The 14,106-nt window shown below is 48.5% G+C and overlaps 2 protein-coding genes across 2 annotated transcripts in view; one reads left to right on the forward strand and one right to left on the reverse strand.

Annotated features, from left to right (window-relative positions):
• Positions 1-14,106, reverse strand: part of Abr (active BCR-related) — a gene marked incomplete in the record, with an annotated part of 207,359 nt that overhangs the window by 109,796 nt on the left and 83,457 nt on the right.
• Positions 1,279-9,126, forward strand: LOC102026322 (small ubiquitin-related modifier 2-like). Its single transcript, XM_013503345.1, has 3 exons — positions 1,279-1,333; positions 4,253-4,314; positions 8,815-9,126. Exons 1-3 carry the CDS (start codon positions 1,279-1,281, stop codon positions 9,085-9,087), a joined length of 390 nt encoding a protein of 129 aa, XP_013358799.1. The 3' UTR covers positions 9,088-9,126.

Genomic DNA, 14,106 nt, shown 5'->3' on the forward strand with positions numbered 1-14,106 from the left:
TCCACATCCCTTTCTTCTCTACTTATATTACCTTGGTTTTAAATGAGGGCAATGGACCCTGTCACACACAAGATACCCAGGTTTTCTGCTTCTCTAGGAATGGTCATTTGGCATCATTCTGGCCAATGAGAGCCAAGTAAAGTATGCCAACAGCTCTGGCAAGGCATTTTACCTTGATGATTAAAAGGGGATTTCTTGCTTTGAACTCAAATATGATGACCGGAGCTACAGATGCCATGAGGAAAAGGTCAAGAGAAAACACTCATATTTCCCTGATGCTGCTGAGCTGCTGAGCTGCATTAGAAAGAGCTCACCTCATTTCTTGCTAAGCAGGAAAGATAAGACCCTATATACTGGATTTTTTGCTACTTAAAATGAACACATTTCTAAGTGGTATCTTTGCAGCCCAGGAAGACAGTCTCATCAGCAATATCACCTCAGAGGCACAGTGAGGCAGAGAACGGGGGGAGGGGACAGCAGGGTAGGGAGACGGCCAGAGGGGCTCCAGCAACAGTGCTGGAGATAGCTGACCACTGCAGCTAAGAGCAAGGACCCTGAGGCCAGATGGCATAAGTTCCGGTTTACATTCTACCAACTTCTCCACCTCTCTGTGGCTCCAGAAGAGTTCCTGGCACAAGGTAGCCACTTATCAATAGATAATAGCAAAACAAATGAAGATGAACAGGTGGAAGACAAAGGTAAGGAGTCCACAGGGCCACTGGGATTCCAGTTGGATAACACAGGCAAAGCACTCAGCACATAGTAAGCACCCAATAAATCTTAGCTGCTATTATTATTATTGACTCCTAAAAGATGTGTGGGTGCCTGGCAGGTGGGTGAGAGATGGGAGCAGAGTTCTAAGCAACAGGAGGAGGCTCGGCAATGGCACACAGTATGAAACAGCAGGGCTCTTTAAGCGGACTATAAATAGCCAGGCATGGCTGGAACACTGAGTGAGCAAGGGTGAGGTGACAGCACTGAGCGGTGGGCACACACCAACTCACTGAGGCCCTCGTGGGCACGGCTGAGAGCTGGGCAGGACTCAGAGGAGTCTGTTCATCTAGCCCATGACCTTGGTGCAAACCACAGCACTGCTAAGTAATGCTGACTCTAGATAATTCTCAATGCACGGTCCTCCATAGGCAGAACCTGAGACCTACAGATCTCCTAGGAGTTACCCAGACAAGGAACCCCATACAAATATAGGGGTGCCTCTTCCAAGGTCCCAATGGAGTCTCTATCCTGGAGGTGACAGGACAGATGCCAAGAGGAACTGCGATGGGGACCTGCAATGTGTTCTCTTCTGGCAATGCAGAGAAATGGTCCGTGGGAGGTAGGTTCAAACTCAAGTGATAGCCCTCACTTCTACCACGGGAAGCTCTGCTCGGTGCAGAGCAGCGCCCAAATGGCAGGGGTCAGGCTGTGACGACCAATGGACACAACAAGAAAAACATGCTGGGACCTCCCAACCCCCAAACAGATGCTGAGGGAAGGCCCGGGGGCCCTTCCCACCTCTTCTTAGCACTCCAAGATACAGAACGAAGATAGCTTTCAGGTGTTGGTTGTTCTTACCGTCCCAGCAGGGATGATACAGGGGCTGACTGCAGAGGAGAACTTTATTTTCCACGTGGGAACTAAAGTAGAGGAGGGGAGAAACACCGAGGGAAGCCCAGGCCTGACCATCATTCCCACCAAAGCAGCACTGGAAGTCTTTGGAGAGCTGTTCACGCCCTCACGGATCTCCCATGATCTATACACAGGAACTGTCTATCACTTGTGACTATGCAGGAACGAGACTGCATTACCTCACTTCACCTGTACAGTAAGAATGGGCAGGTGAATCTTACAAACATGATGTGGAACAAAAGAAGCCCAGCAAAAAGAGGACACATTATTGAATTTTAATTGTATGAAATTCAAGAACAGGCCAGGGCTGGAATGTGGCTCAGAGGCAGAGCACTTTCCTAAGATGCATAAGGCTTTTGGTTCGATCCCTCCACTACCACCACCACCACACACACACCAGGCAAAATAAATGGATGGTAGAAGTCCACAGCTGGAAGCGGGCTGTGGAGAGAAAGTGTGTTAATGGAAGGGAGCATGAAGGAATTTGGGGGAGGAAGGTGGTAACAGGAACGTTCCATGTTTTGATCTGGGTGTTGACTATACAAAGAGATACACGTAAAAATATTCATTTAGCTGTATGTTTAAGACAGGTTCACCTAAAAATGTTTTTAAGAACCAAATTAGTTGTACCACTATGATTTTCATTTACAGTTGAGGGAATGAAGGTGTAGGGAGTTAAGTTACTTGCCCAAGATTCAATGGCTAAGTTGAAAACCAATGAAACACGGATAGTCTGATGCTTAGACCCTGTGCTGTTAACCATTCTCATATGTAGAACCCATGTAAACAGAAAGAACAACAGGCAGTTTGCCCTCAAGGGACTCAAGAGCAGAAGAAATAACCTGTGTCGAGGGGGATAGAGGAGAAGAGGTCTGCTTGCCAGAGGGTCTGAGTATACAGAACCAAGCAGGACGGCACTGGCTCTGCTCAGGGCACTGGTGACAGCGTTGAAGCTCAGGTCTTGAGGGTCACTAAAGCCGAAACAACAAAGTGGCTTTGGTGCAGAGGGGATGCTCAGGTCCAAAGAGAAATGAAGCCAAGCCAGGTACATTAGATAATTTGTAGTGGAGTAAACAGTCCTCATACAGGTTGTTAAGGGCAGCAGCAGTGGGAATAAAAAGGAAGGCTGGATGTGGGAGGGTTTATGAAAAACACAGACAGGAATGGGGTCTTCCGAGCCCGGATGAGTGAGAGTCTTGTGGACAGAAAGGATGACCAGGTTACTGTGAACAGCCTTACGTTCAAGTTTAGACAGGTCTGGATGGAGAGGAGGCAAGGTCCTGCCTGTTGGAAACCCCACCTACAGCAGGACAGGTGTCCGCTTTGGAGCTGTGGATCTGGGGCCTGGTGACCCTGAGGTCAGGGAACCAACTGGCAGAACTCAGCTTCCACTTCTTGGGGTACCATCTGGGTTAGGTTATGCTTTGGGGGATGCTAGGAGCAGTTTATCAGATACAAAAGCTGCCATCAAATTTACAATGATAAGGTCATTATCTCAATCTGTACTTGAAAAGAACAGCTATCTAACCCGGACAGGGTGTCACATAGGGAAGACTGGCTAAAACAAAAATGCACCATCTCTCAGAATCAGCCTTCATCTCCCACCCAGTTCTCTGGGGAGAGACAAAGTCAGAACCCAACGAAGCAACTGGCAAGCACCAACCACCTAACACCTAAAGGGCAGGTGAGACCCTATGGAGTCTTTTAGGTCAAAGCATGGTAGATTCCTAGTCCTCACTTCACTCCCAGCAGCCTTCAAGATGGTGGACAATTCCTCCCAGAAGCACTGAGGTCGCCTGACTTCCAGGATACCATGCTGCTGATATTTTCCTTCCTTAGCCAACACTGAATCACAGCTCTTGCATTTGATCTTCCTGTCTCCTCAACCCTTTTCTTTGGGCCACCCCTTGGAACTTGGATCTCTTCCTTCTCTTCTTTCACCCCATTGGTGTCTCATACAGTCTCTTGGCTACCATCTACATGTTCACAACTCTGGTACATATTTTTCCAGCTTATATCTCTGTCCTAAGCCTCAGACTGGTTTGAGAATTCAGAGGACACCGAGGACTTTGGGTCAGCACTCCCACATCCTAGGAGCGACCAAAGGCCAAGTCATTGTCGTGAGGACTACACATATGGCCCATGAGAGAAGAGATGACGAGGGGGAGTTACTCTTCCTAGAGGTCCAGGGTTCCTAGGCATGGCCCAGAGAAGGCTGGTAGCCAGGGCAACTCCAGAGCAGAGCCAGAGCTAGGGATGCTTCTCCTGGGAGAACCAGAGAACAGCTCCCTCCCTGTGCAAGGGCTACTGCCTGCTTGCAACAAAGAGATGCTTGGATCCTTCCTCGTGCTGAATGATGCAGTGATTTCCCAATCACAAAGCTGATACCAGGGCAGAGCAATCCATCAAGTCACACACCCAGGGCTAAGCCCAGGCCAAGTCTCCATGATTCTGAGCAGGGCAGGGCAGCTGGTGACTGTTGCAAGGAAGCTGCAACACAGTCCACAGTCACTGACGGAAGGGGAGACATACGGACGGACGCTGCCCTGCCCGCCCTCCCCACATGGTGCTGCTCTAAATGGGCCTTTCAGTGTCTTGTCACTGCCCCCCCTTCCTACAAATACAGGGATCACTCTGAGTCTGAGCGAGACCCGGACTCCTGCAGCCTCCACGAGCACTGCCTCCTGGGTATCCGGACTTCGGCTCCATTCCTGTTATCTATTCTGAGGCTGACAACTTCTGCAGTGACTCTCAGGTCCTTCACATCCAAACCCATTTTCACAGTCTCCTGCACCCTCAGCTGTTTGCTCATCCTTGGCTTCCCCCTAGCCTAATGCAAACCAAGCCCCCAAGGGACTCAGAGTTCCAAGTCTCTCACCAGCACCAGAGCTGAGCTGCCCCGCAGCCAAGAGATCTGGGTTGGATGCCAGCTCTGGATTCTCAACTGGTTGGTTTCGGGCCTCTGTGAGTCACTGCCTCTCTGAGCTTCAGTTTTTCATCTGTGAGATGAGGATAACAATACCATGTCACAGGGTGCTGGTGAGAATGACATTAAATAACATAAAGTAGGTTAAAGAATTTGGCACAGTGCCTGGGGCACAATCGTATTTGTAAAAGTAAGGAAGCTGAGTTGGAGCCACAAAGGCACAGAAAAGAATGGGGCTGGCACCTTCAGGGAGCAGATGACCCCAGCTGACCCGGATGATACCTCTGGGAGCCCTCAGCTATGGCCCACCATCAAAGGGAGGTGTCACGGGGACCAGGACCTTTCTTGAGAGAGAAGCCACCTAATTCCTAACACCCTCTGCCCTATGACTGATGAAAGAGAGCTGAGGGGACCACAGCAGTGCAGTGGTCAAGGGCAGAGGCTTTGGAGTCAGACTCAGGCCCTATCAATTTTCCCATGTGAAAGCCTCTAGACAAGCTGCTTAGCCATTCTGAGCCTCAGTTTTCTCATCTGTAAAATGAGGATAGCAAACAATGCCTATGAACTCACAAGGTTTTTATGGAGTGAATGAAAAAATATATGTAACGTAAGGCACTGAGCCCGGAGCAAGCAATCAACAGTAGCTATTATCACTACAACCCTGGTCTCGTTCCTGAGTACTAAGTACCCTCAAGGATCTTCTTGTCCTTAGAAAACAAAAGCAGGGCTTTGGCAATTTATAGCTAAGGCTCCAGAAAACCTTCCATCAGCAGACCCAGTTGTTAACTGGTCAGCCTCCTTTAAGTTGGCTCAGAGTAGAATAAGGCACCAACGGCCATCAGAGTTTATGTCTTGAGTTTTAAGATACCTTCACAGCGCACTGGGGTGGAGATCCTGATGTGTGGCTCCCTGAGACTGGATTAGCATGAAATGGCCTGAGCATCAGGGCTGGAAAAGCTCCTCCAGCAGTTCTACTGTATAGGAAGGCTGAGATCTAAGAGTTTTAGACAAGAACCTGGAGGTTATGGTCTTGAAAGCCCAGTGGAACTAAGACTTTCAAACAGTCTTATGAAGCTGTCAGACAGCATGCAATCAATTCACTAACTACAGGGAAGGCCACTTGTAATATGTGGGGCTTGAACAAACTCTTGAGGGACTGTGGGGTTTGCCTAGGAAGAGAGGAGAAAAAGGCAAACAAAAAGGGTTTTGCTCTGATCACACAACATGAGAAGTCAGGCAGGGCAGCCTGTGGCTCATTCACTCAGGTCCCTTGAGTTCAACCTATAGCAGCTGCTTAGACCTATAGGGTGGCCCCTACCTTTATCCTGAGGTCTCCAGCTATGTTTGGAATCTGGCAGTAACCAAAGCCCAGGGCTAGCTGGATACCCGCCAATGGGATCGTTCATTCCTGGAAGACAGCAAAAGTCACCAGTTCTCAGTTCTGGCTCCACCCCCTCTGCTGGGAACAGTCACACCACACTCCCATTACCCCCTACAGGGGTGTAGCAAGGCCTCTCTGGTTGTCATGGAGATGTGATCCCATCATCCACCTCCAGGATCCCTTGGGGAGAGAAGAGAGGCACAGACTGTGGTCACCTAGAGAAGCCCAGCACTCCAAGGCCTGAAATAAAGGAATCTCCGGTCTTGGACATGGATAAAAGAGACAGAAGCAGAAGGAAAGAGGATGGGGTGTGCCACAGGGCTCTGGCTGGAGAAAGGAGAGGCTTTACCAGTTCTGAGAGATGGACAGAAACACTGGTTTCCCCACTAGGTGGCAAGCGTCTGGAGGGCAAGAACAGCTGTGGCAGCTCCCAAGCACAAGCTTGGTAACTAACTGCTGGCTGCCTGACAAGATCCCCTAAAAGTCCCCCTAATCTCTTCCGGTAACAGCCAATTCAGTTATTTAGGGCCTGAGTGCCAGGTCACTTTGACAAATCCTACAGGAGTTCTAACCTCTGTTGAAGTTCAACAGTTTTAACCTGCTTTCCTGCCTCCCCTCTGAACCCTCTCAAGAACTGATAGCAAGTGATGATCCTGGACTGATTTGATTTAAGGCTCTGCTTTTCTTTCCCTTTCCCCCTGTGGGAAATGCCGCTCAGCCCCAGAGCTGCGGAAGGGGGAGCAGCCAAGAGATGATGACCTGGAAGAATCAAGGGACCATTATGGTCACGACCTTCAAAAGCAACCACACTTATCACCTGCCTAAGGAGGCCTCCTCAGAGCCCCTCTCCCATCTATGGTTTCAAGACTCCTTAGGATATTCATGAAAAATTAAATGACTCTCAATCTAGCACTGAGGAGCAGGAAGGGACAGTTCAGAAAACAGTTAATAAGGTTCAGTGGGGTCAGTAAGGTTCTCAAAGTGACTCTGCAGGTTGGCAGCAGCCAGGACCAGAACTCACATGTACCCTGCCATCTACCCAGACTCCCTTCAACCCCACAGCCAAGTGCTCCAGGCCCCCGCCTCTCTGCAAAAGTGGGCCAGGGCCTTTCTATCCTGCATCCTCTCACATGCTCTCATACCTGCATCCACAGAAAAGCCCTGACCTACTGATGCCAGGAGGCCACTCTCTGTGGCATTCAGCTCAAACTGCTGGCTCTCTACCCATACCCCCACCCACCCAAGACCTTACAAAGAGTTCTATTAGGGCTGGGAATATGGCTCAGTGGTAAAAGGCTTGTCTACCATGAGGAGACACTGGGTTCAATTGCCCAACACTGGGGGGAAAAATTCTACTATTGAACAGGCGATGAAGGAATCCCTCAACATTCACCTCCTTCAGCTGGCTAAGCTCAGTAGGCCACATCTATAATCCTAGCTACTTGGGAGGCCAAGGCAGGAGGACTGCAAATTTGAGGCCAGCTTGGGCAACAAGACCCTACCTCAAAATAAACACAAGGTCTGGGGATGCACCTCAGTGGCACAGTGTCCCTGGGTTCAAACTCCATTACTGGAAAAATAAATAAATTCACCATCTCCTCTCTCTCAGCTCCAGAGTGCCAGTGATTTTGCCTGTTCCAAGATGAGAGGACTTATCCAGGTTAATCACCTGGCTCCTTGGACACCAGCATCACCTTTCCTCCAGGATAGTGCAAAGCCAGGTAAGGGCTAAGCTGGGGAAAGAAAAAGCCCAGCCAGCTTGGGTCTGCTCTTTGCCCATATCCTCATGTGCTTGTGTGGACACACACTGTACCCAGGCACACTCACCTGCTATGGCCCTGTTATCTTTGGTGCCCTCTGCTTTGACCAGCCCTTGGCATTTCCATAGGTCCACCGCCCAACATCAAGCTCAACCACCACTTACAGGGATGTGGTCCTAGGGAAAGAGTGTGGCCTTGAGTTTGTGAGGATTCCATGAGACAATGCCCATAAATAGCTCAGCCCAGTCCTGGCACATGATGAAGATGACAATGATTCTGCCCCTCCTACAAGTCAGTGACACACAAATCCACCTGCCACCATCTTCTAGGCCAGAGTAAGCTTCTCAAGGGCCTTCTTCCTTCACACAAAGAATTTCCCTCTGTTCGATGAACATGACCAGTGCTCAGTTCTACCTCATCCTCTTCTCCTTACAGATGCATCAGGGACTATGCTTTCTAGTCACTGTGCAGCTGGGCACAGCCATTTGATCAGTTCTGGCCAACAAAAGTGTAAGTGAACATGACACGTGTCATTTCCTGACTGCGGCAGAGAAAAACCATGCACAATTTGTTTTCTCTCCTCTTGCTGCAGTGACCTTAGAGGCCACAGGTTCCAGAAGATGTGATCTCTATTAGCCTGGATTCCTGAGTGACCATGCAGGACAGAGGCCCTGCTTTCCTGCAGTGAGTCAGTGAGCAGAAACAGCCTCCTTGTGTTAAGCCCTGGGGATGTCAGGATTCATTTGGTCCCACAGCATAACTGGCCTGCGTCCCACCAGCTCCTGCAAGTTCCTTTCTCCTAACACTGCCCATGCCAGCCCCATAGTAAGCCGCAGCCACCTTTCTGTTTGAGGAAGAGCCAGCAACTCAGCACCCTCTTCTGGGGACAGAGGGAAAGGAAATCTAGAATTTTCTCTAGCAAGCAGTTTTATACCAAGAGCCCAAAAAGCTTAGTGTTTGATAGAAGCTGGCATCAGAGAGCCAAGCCCGTCCCTTGGCCACTGCTGCTGCCTCCTTCTGCAGCTCCTGGTGCTGTTTGTGTGCTCATTCGTGTGGACCTGGTACCTCTTTCGTGAAGCGGCAGCTAAGAAGACTTGGGCGCTCGTTATGGCTGACGAAAGCCCAAGGAAGGAGTCAAGACTGAGAACAACGATCCTATTAATTTGAAGGTGGCAGGGCAGGATGGTTCTGTGGTGCAGTTTAAGATTAAGAGGCATACGGCACTTAGTAAACTAATGAAAGCCTATTGTGAACGACAGGGTTTCTCAGTGAGGCAGATCAGATTCCAATTTGATGGACAGCCAATCAATGAAACAGACACACCTGCACAGTTGGAAATGGAGGATGAAGATGCAATTGATGTGTTCCAGCAGCAGACAGGAGGTGTCTACTAAAAAGGGAACCTGCAACAACCCTACTCCAGAACTCTGATCTTAAGACCAAGAATGCATTCTTAATTAGAAAACTGCAGCTTGGTTCCACCACATCCCAACTACTACAGTATAGTTTTCTCTGTTCTTTCACTTACCTCTTCCCCATTCCTTTATTGTACATAAAGTATCTGGTGTATATGCACAAGCATATTGCTTTTTTTTTTTTTTAACTGAATGGCCAACAATATGTTTTGATTGACATCAAATGGAGATGGGACGGGGAATTACTGGTTCTGTGAAAATAATGGCCTTTCTCCATTAGTGGCATGCTCATCAGCTCTTACATTTATATTCCAGTAAGTTCTTTTGCTCTCACTGTTTTAACAGAAAAGACAACAACATAAAAATCCTTGCATACCTTGTTTGATGAGAGAATTTTAGTGCTTTTCATTCATCATTGTAAAACCAAGGACAATTTTATAACTCTTTTGTATGTAGCTGTTACATGTAGAGCAATCTGTCTTTTTTTGTTTGTTTGTTTTTTGTTTTTTTCCGGTACTGGGAATCGAACTCACGACCTGTGCCTGCTAGGCAGGCACTGTGCCACTGGGCTAAATCCCCAGCCCCTGGGCAATCTGTTTTTAAGTAGGAGTAAATCACTCTTTAAAAAAAAAAAAAAAGAATCCTAGGTAGTTTTCCCTTTAAGTGTTGTGTTTGTTTAAATAAACTTCTTGTTTAAAATGAAAAAAAAAAAAAAAAGAGAGAGAGAGAAAAGAGTCAAGCCCTTCCTGCCAACAGGGTGACCCACCCACTCTTCCCAGGACAAGTCAATCGGTCCATCTGAGAATAAGCTCCATGGACCTGGGTGTGGTGGCACATGCCTGTAATCCCAGCACTCAGGAGGCTGAGGCAGGAGGATCACCGTGAATTGAGGCTAGCATGGGTTACATGGTGAGTTCAAGACCAGCCTGAAGTATAGAATGAGACCTTGTCTCAAAAAAAAAAAGAAAAAAATTTTTTTTAAAAAGAAAAAGCTCCATGGATGGTCCTACCATGGACATGAGCAGCAAGCCCAAAAGTAGACAGGGAAATACCTATGTTCATAGCAACAGTACTCATAATAGCCCAGCAGTGTGAGGATATATACAGTGGTACTTTTTTCATCCTCAAAATGGAAGGAAATTCTCTGGGCATGGTGGCGCATGCCTGTCATCCCAGCCCTCAAGAGGCTAAGCCAGGAGGATCACAATTTGCAGGCCAGCTTGGGCAATTTAGTGATTTAGCAAGACCTTGTCTCAAATTTTTTTAAATAGAAAAAGGACTTGGGATGTGGCTCAGTGTGAAGGCCTTGGGTTCAGTCCCCAGTAATTCTTCCTAACCCCCCAAAAGGAAGCCAATCCTGTCACATGCTACAACACGAATGAACCCTGAGAACGTCACACTAAGTGAAATAAGCCAGTCACACACACAAAAAGATAAGTACTATGTGATTCCATTGTAACCAAATTCATTGAGAAAGAAAGTAAAATGGTGATTGTCAGAGACTGGGGGTAAGGGAAAATGGGGCACTGTTTAATGGGTGCAGAGTTTCACTTTTACAAGATGAGAGGAGTTCTAGAGATGGGTGGTGATGGTTTTGCAACTGTATGAATATACTTAAGGGCACAGAATTGTGCACTTAAAAATGATGATGACAGGAAATGTCAGACATGTATTTTTATCTCAATTTTTTAAAATAGAATAAAATACCTTTTTAAAAAAGTAGACAGGGAAGGAGAGAGCAACACCAGAGATAGGAACCCTTACATGGGGATTAGCAGGAGGCAAGAGGGCTGAACCAAGCCCATAGTCCACAGCTTCCAAAGAGGGTTTTGGAGTCAATTTCTGAGTTACAAAGGCAGGTTCCACCTAAAGAGCTCATTCCTGCTTTGCTGCCAACATCCCAGTGCAAGAAAAGCCTGGATCAGCCCTAGGTAGGGGCAGCCAGGCTTTTGTTGGCTCCAATACTCCTGCCATCAGGCACGACCTGGGCACCCACTCCAGAGTTCAACCTATTTCACATCCAACTGATGCCAGTGGGCAATGTCTCAGAGACCATGCAGAAAGGCCCAAAGGAAACTTCCCCAATGCCACCACTTTCTCTGCATCTACCCAACTTTTGCCACCTCCCAAGTCCCCTACTCAGATCTGTAGAGTTCCATCTTCTCAACCGTCAATAAGGAATGCCAGCCTGACCTCCTATAGGAAGGCAGCTCAGGGTCAGTCATGGGCCTTCAACTGAAGGGTAACTGCAGACCACAGACTAGAGAAGACAGGCACCAGGTGCCAATGGGGCAGCAATGGGCCAGGCTCTCTGCTCCTAGGAGAGCTTCGGGAAACATCCTTTGCATTCCCAGACATGTGACATGAGGGCTGAGAAGGGGCACAGCTCCTGCAAAAACCAGGGTCTGGTTGATATCAGAAGCCATATCTCATAGGCAGGACCTATGCACAGGGAAAATGAGTGCAAGATTCTAAATTAAGGGTAGGAAAAGGGTTGCTAGGGCCAAGATGCTTCCTCTAGGAGGAGATAGTACTGTATGTGGTTACATTGCACTGACTCAGGAGCCAGGCTGGGCGGATGACCTTGGGCAACTTGCTTAGTCTCTCTATGCCTTAGTGTCCTCATTTAGAAAATGAAGATAATACTAGCACTCAAAATCTCAGGAAAAGTTCAAGTAAAGCTCGAAGAACAGTGCCTGGCATGTAATAAGTAGTTAATGGCTGTTATTGCTGTCACTGACTTTACTGTTGTTGTTATTTCTCATCACAGTCCCAGTCCTGGGCAAGACACCAAGCAGAAGGCCAGCTGGAAGAGCTGGCCAGCAGAAGGGGCTGGAAGAGCTGCATACTGGGTGAGCAGCACACAGGTTGTCCAGCACCACAAGAAGCACCTGTCCCACAAGTGGCAGCTGCCCTTCGCACTGTCTGCTCTCCTAGGGCTGCCATCCACTCTCAGACCTGGATCTGAGCTCTCCCTGGGAGCCCTGGGTCCTTTGGCAGGGTTGGGCAAGCAACTCACATACATAGTCTGCAGTAATAACCCCAATTCCCTAAAGCAAAGGCAGCAGATCACCCCACTTCCTGGGAACCACACAGAGAGGGAAGCAAGAAGGGAGAGGCAGGCAGACTACTGCAGACACACAGGGTGCAGTCATCAATACTCAGAAGCTCAGTCCTGAGTCCTCCCTCCACTACTGATATAACAGTGCATGCATGCATGCATGCGTGCGCGTGCGTGCGCGCACACACACACACACTCTCCTCAAGGGATGGTGTCATGCAAGCTGACTCACTATCATTTCCTCAGAAGATAAAGAGTACAAGCAACAGAACATTGTGGTTAAGAGCTCATGTTCTGAAGGCAGCCTCCCTGGCTTCAAACCCAGGCTCCAACTCTTTCGAGCTATGTGACCTTGAACAAGTCATGTAACCTCTCTGTGCCTCTCTTTTATCTTCAAAATTGAAAAATATCAGCATACAAACTCACAGAATTTCTGAGGAAGGAATGAGCAAATACATCCCAAGCACACTTAGAAGAGTATTAGTTACTATTACCACGCCTGGTGCGCTCATAAAGTCAGATCTTCTGACTTCTGAGCCATAGAAGAGGCTTGAATCTCCCCTGGTTCTATACACTTTACTTGCCCTGAGCCACTGTGCAGAACCCATCTTTGCTGAGAACTCATCTGACAATTAGTTCTAATCCCTAGAGGGTCCCAAGCAAAAATCACAAGGTCAGCGTATGTTCTAGGTCTGGGCTTTGTCACTGTCCTCCCCGATCTTCCCAAGCACTTTCTGGGTCTGCTCTGCCCACACACCTGCCCCATACTGCTCACACTTCCCGTTCAGCAATCAGAAACAGCCTCAGTCCCTGCACAGACCCTGAGTTTTTCCCTGGGGAAGAGACTGCAGTGGCTTTTCCACCAGAGGATAGGTGAGCGTTCTTTACTGGACTCCTAAGAATTTCTGATTTGTGGGGTATCTAGAATCCAAGAGAGCAGAGGATACAGAGCCCAATAATTGAGATTTAACTCTTTGAGGAAGCAAGTCACTTTAATTTTCTGGGTCCCTGAGCTTGCTTTCCTACAAAACAAGGACAGCATCACCTACTCCCAGGGTGGAGGAAAGAATACAGCAAGAAGATGGGACAGAGTCTACTGTAAGCCCTGGCCCATAGCAGGTGCCCAATGCACCCAGAACACTAACTTTTACATCCTTTCCCCTGAAGACAAAAGAAGAGAGAAAAGATCTGAATCAAAGAATTGTGCGGCTTGGCCAAGCTCTCTGTTATCTTTAGCAAGATGCTGTGCTGTCAGGTGGTTAAGAATAAATTCTCAACACCAGCTGGGCAGGTTTTATTGGCTGGGATTCAGAGCAGCCTTCTGTTCTGGGAAATGGTCCCCCTTCCAGACCCCTTCTCTTTTCCCAGACTCTGGCTTACATGGTCAAATCCCTACCTTACCCATGTTCTCAGAACTAGGCTGGGAAGCACTGCCTGGTACCAAGTGGGCCTGGTGCAGCGACCTATGTCCTCGGTCACACACACCCAACCTGGACAATGTCCATATGGCTTTTGGAACAGCCCCATTATGCCTACTGAAGCAGCTGGCACATCCTGGAAGGGCTGGGAATACAGACTTACCAGACCTGATGCCTATCACACGACAGTATCACAAGGTGAGAAAACCACACCCTGTAACTACCTCATCCTTCTCACTGGTTCGAAGCCTGGTGGTCACCATAGCAACAGGCTCCTGCTCCAGCCTGCCAGGCGAGGCTGATGCAATTCTCAGGCAGTGAGCAACTCCAACTTGCTCACACAGCTCTGTTCCCACTCAGGGGTGGGCGAGTGGGGAGAACAGATGAAAAGGAAGGAGATGGGCACACAAACTACAAAAAACTCTGCTTCCCCCTCAGTTTGGCTCCAAGGGCTGGATCTAAGGAACGAGGGCCATGAAGTGAGCAGTGGGTTCTCCTCCCAGTCCCCAGTGAATATAG

This window comes from Chinchilla lanigera, unplaced genomic scaffold, assembly GCF_000276665.1.
Source record: "Chinchilla lanigera isolate Chin_1 unplaced genomic scaffold, ChiLan1.0 scaffold00080, whole genome shotgun sequence".
Lineage (NCBI taxonomy): Eukaryota > Metazoa > Chordata > Mammalia > Rodentia > Chinchillidae > Chinchilla > Chinchilla lanigera.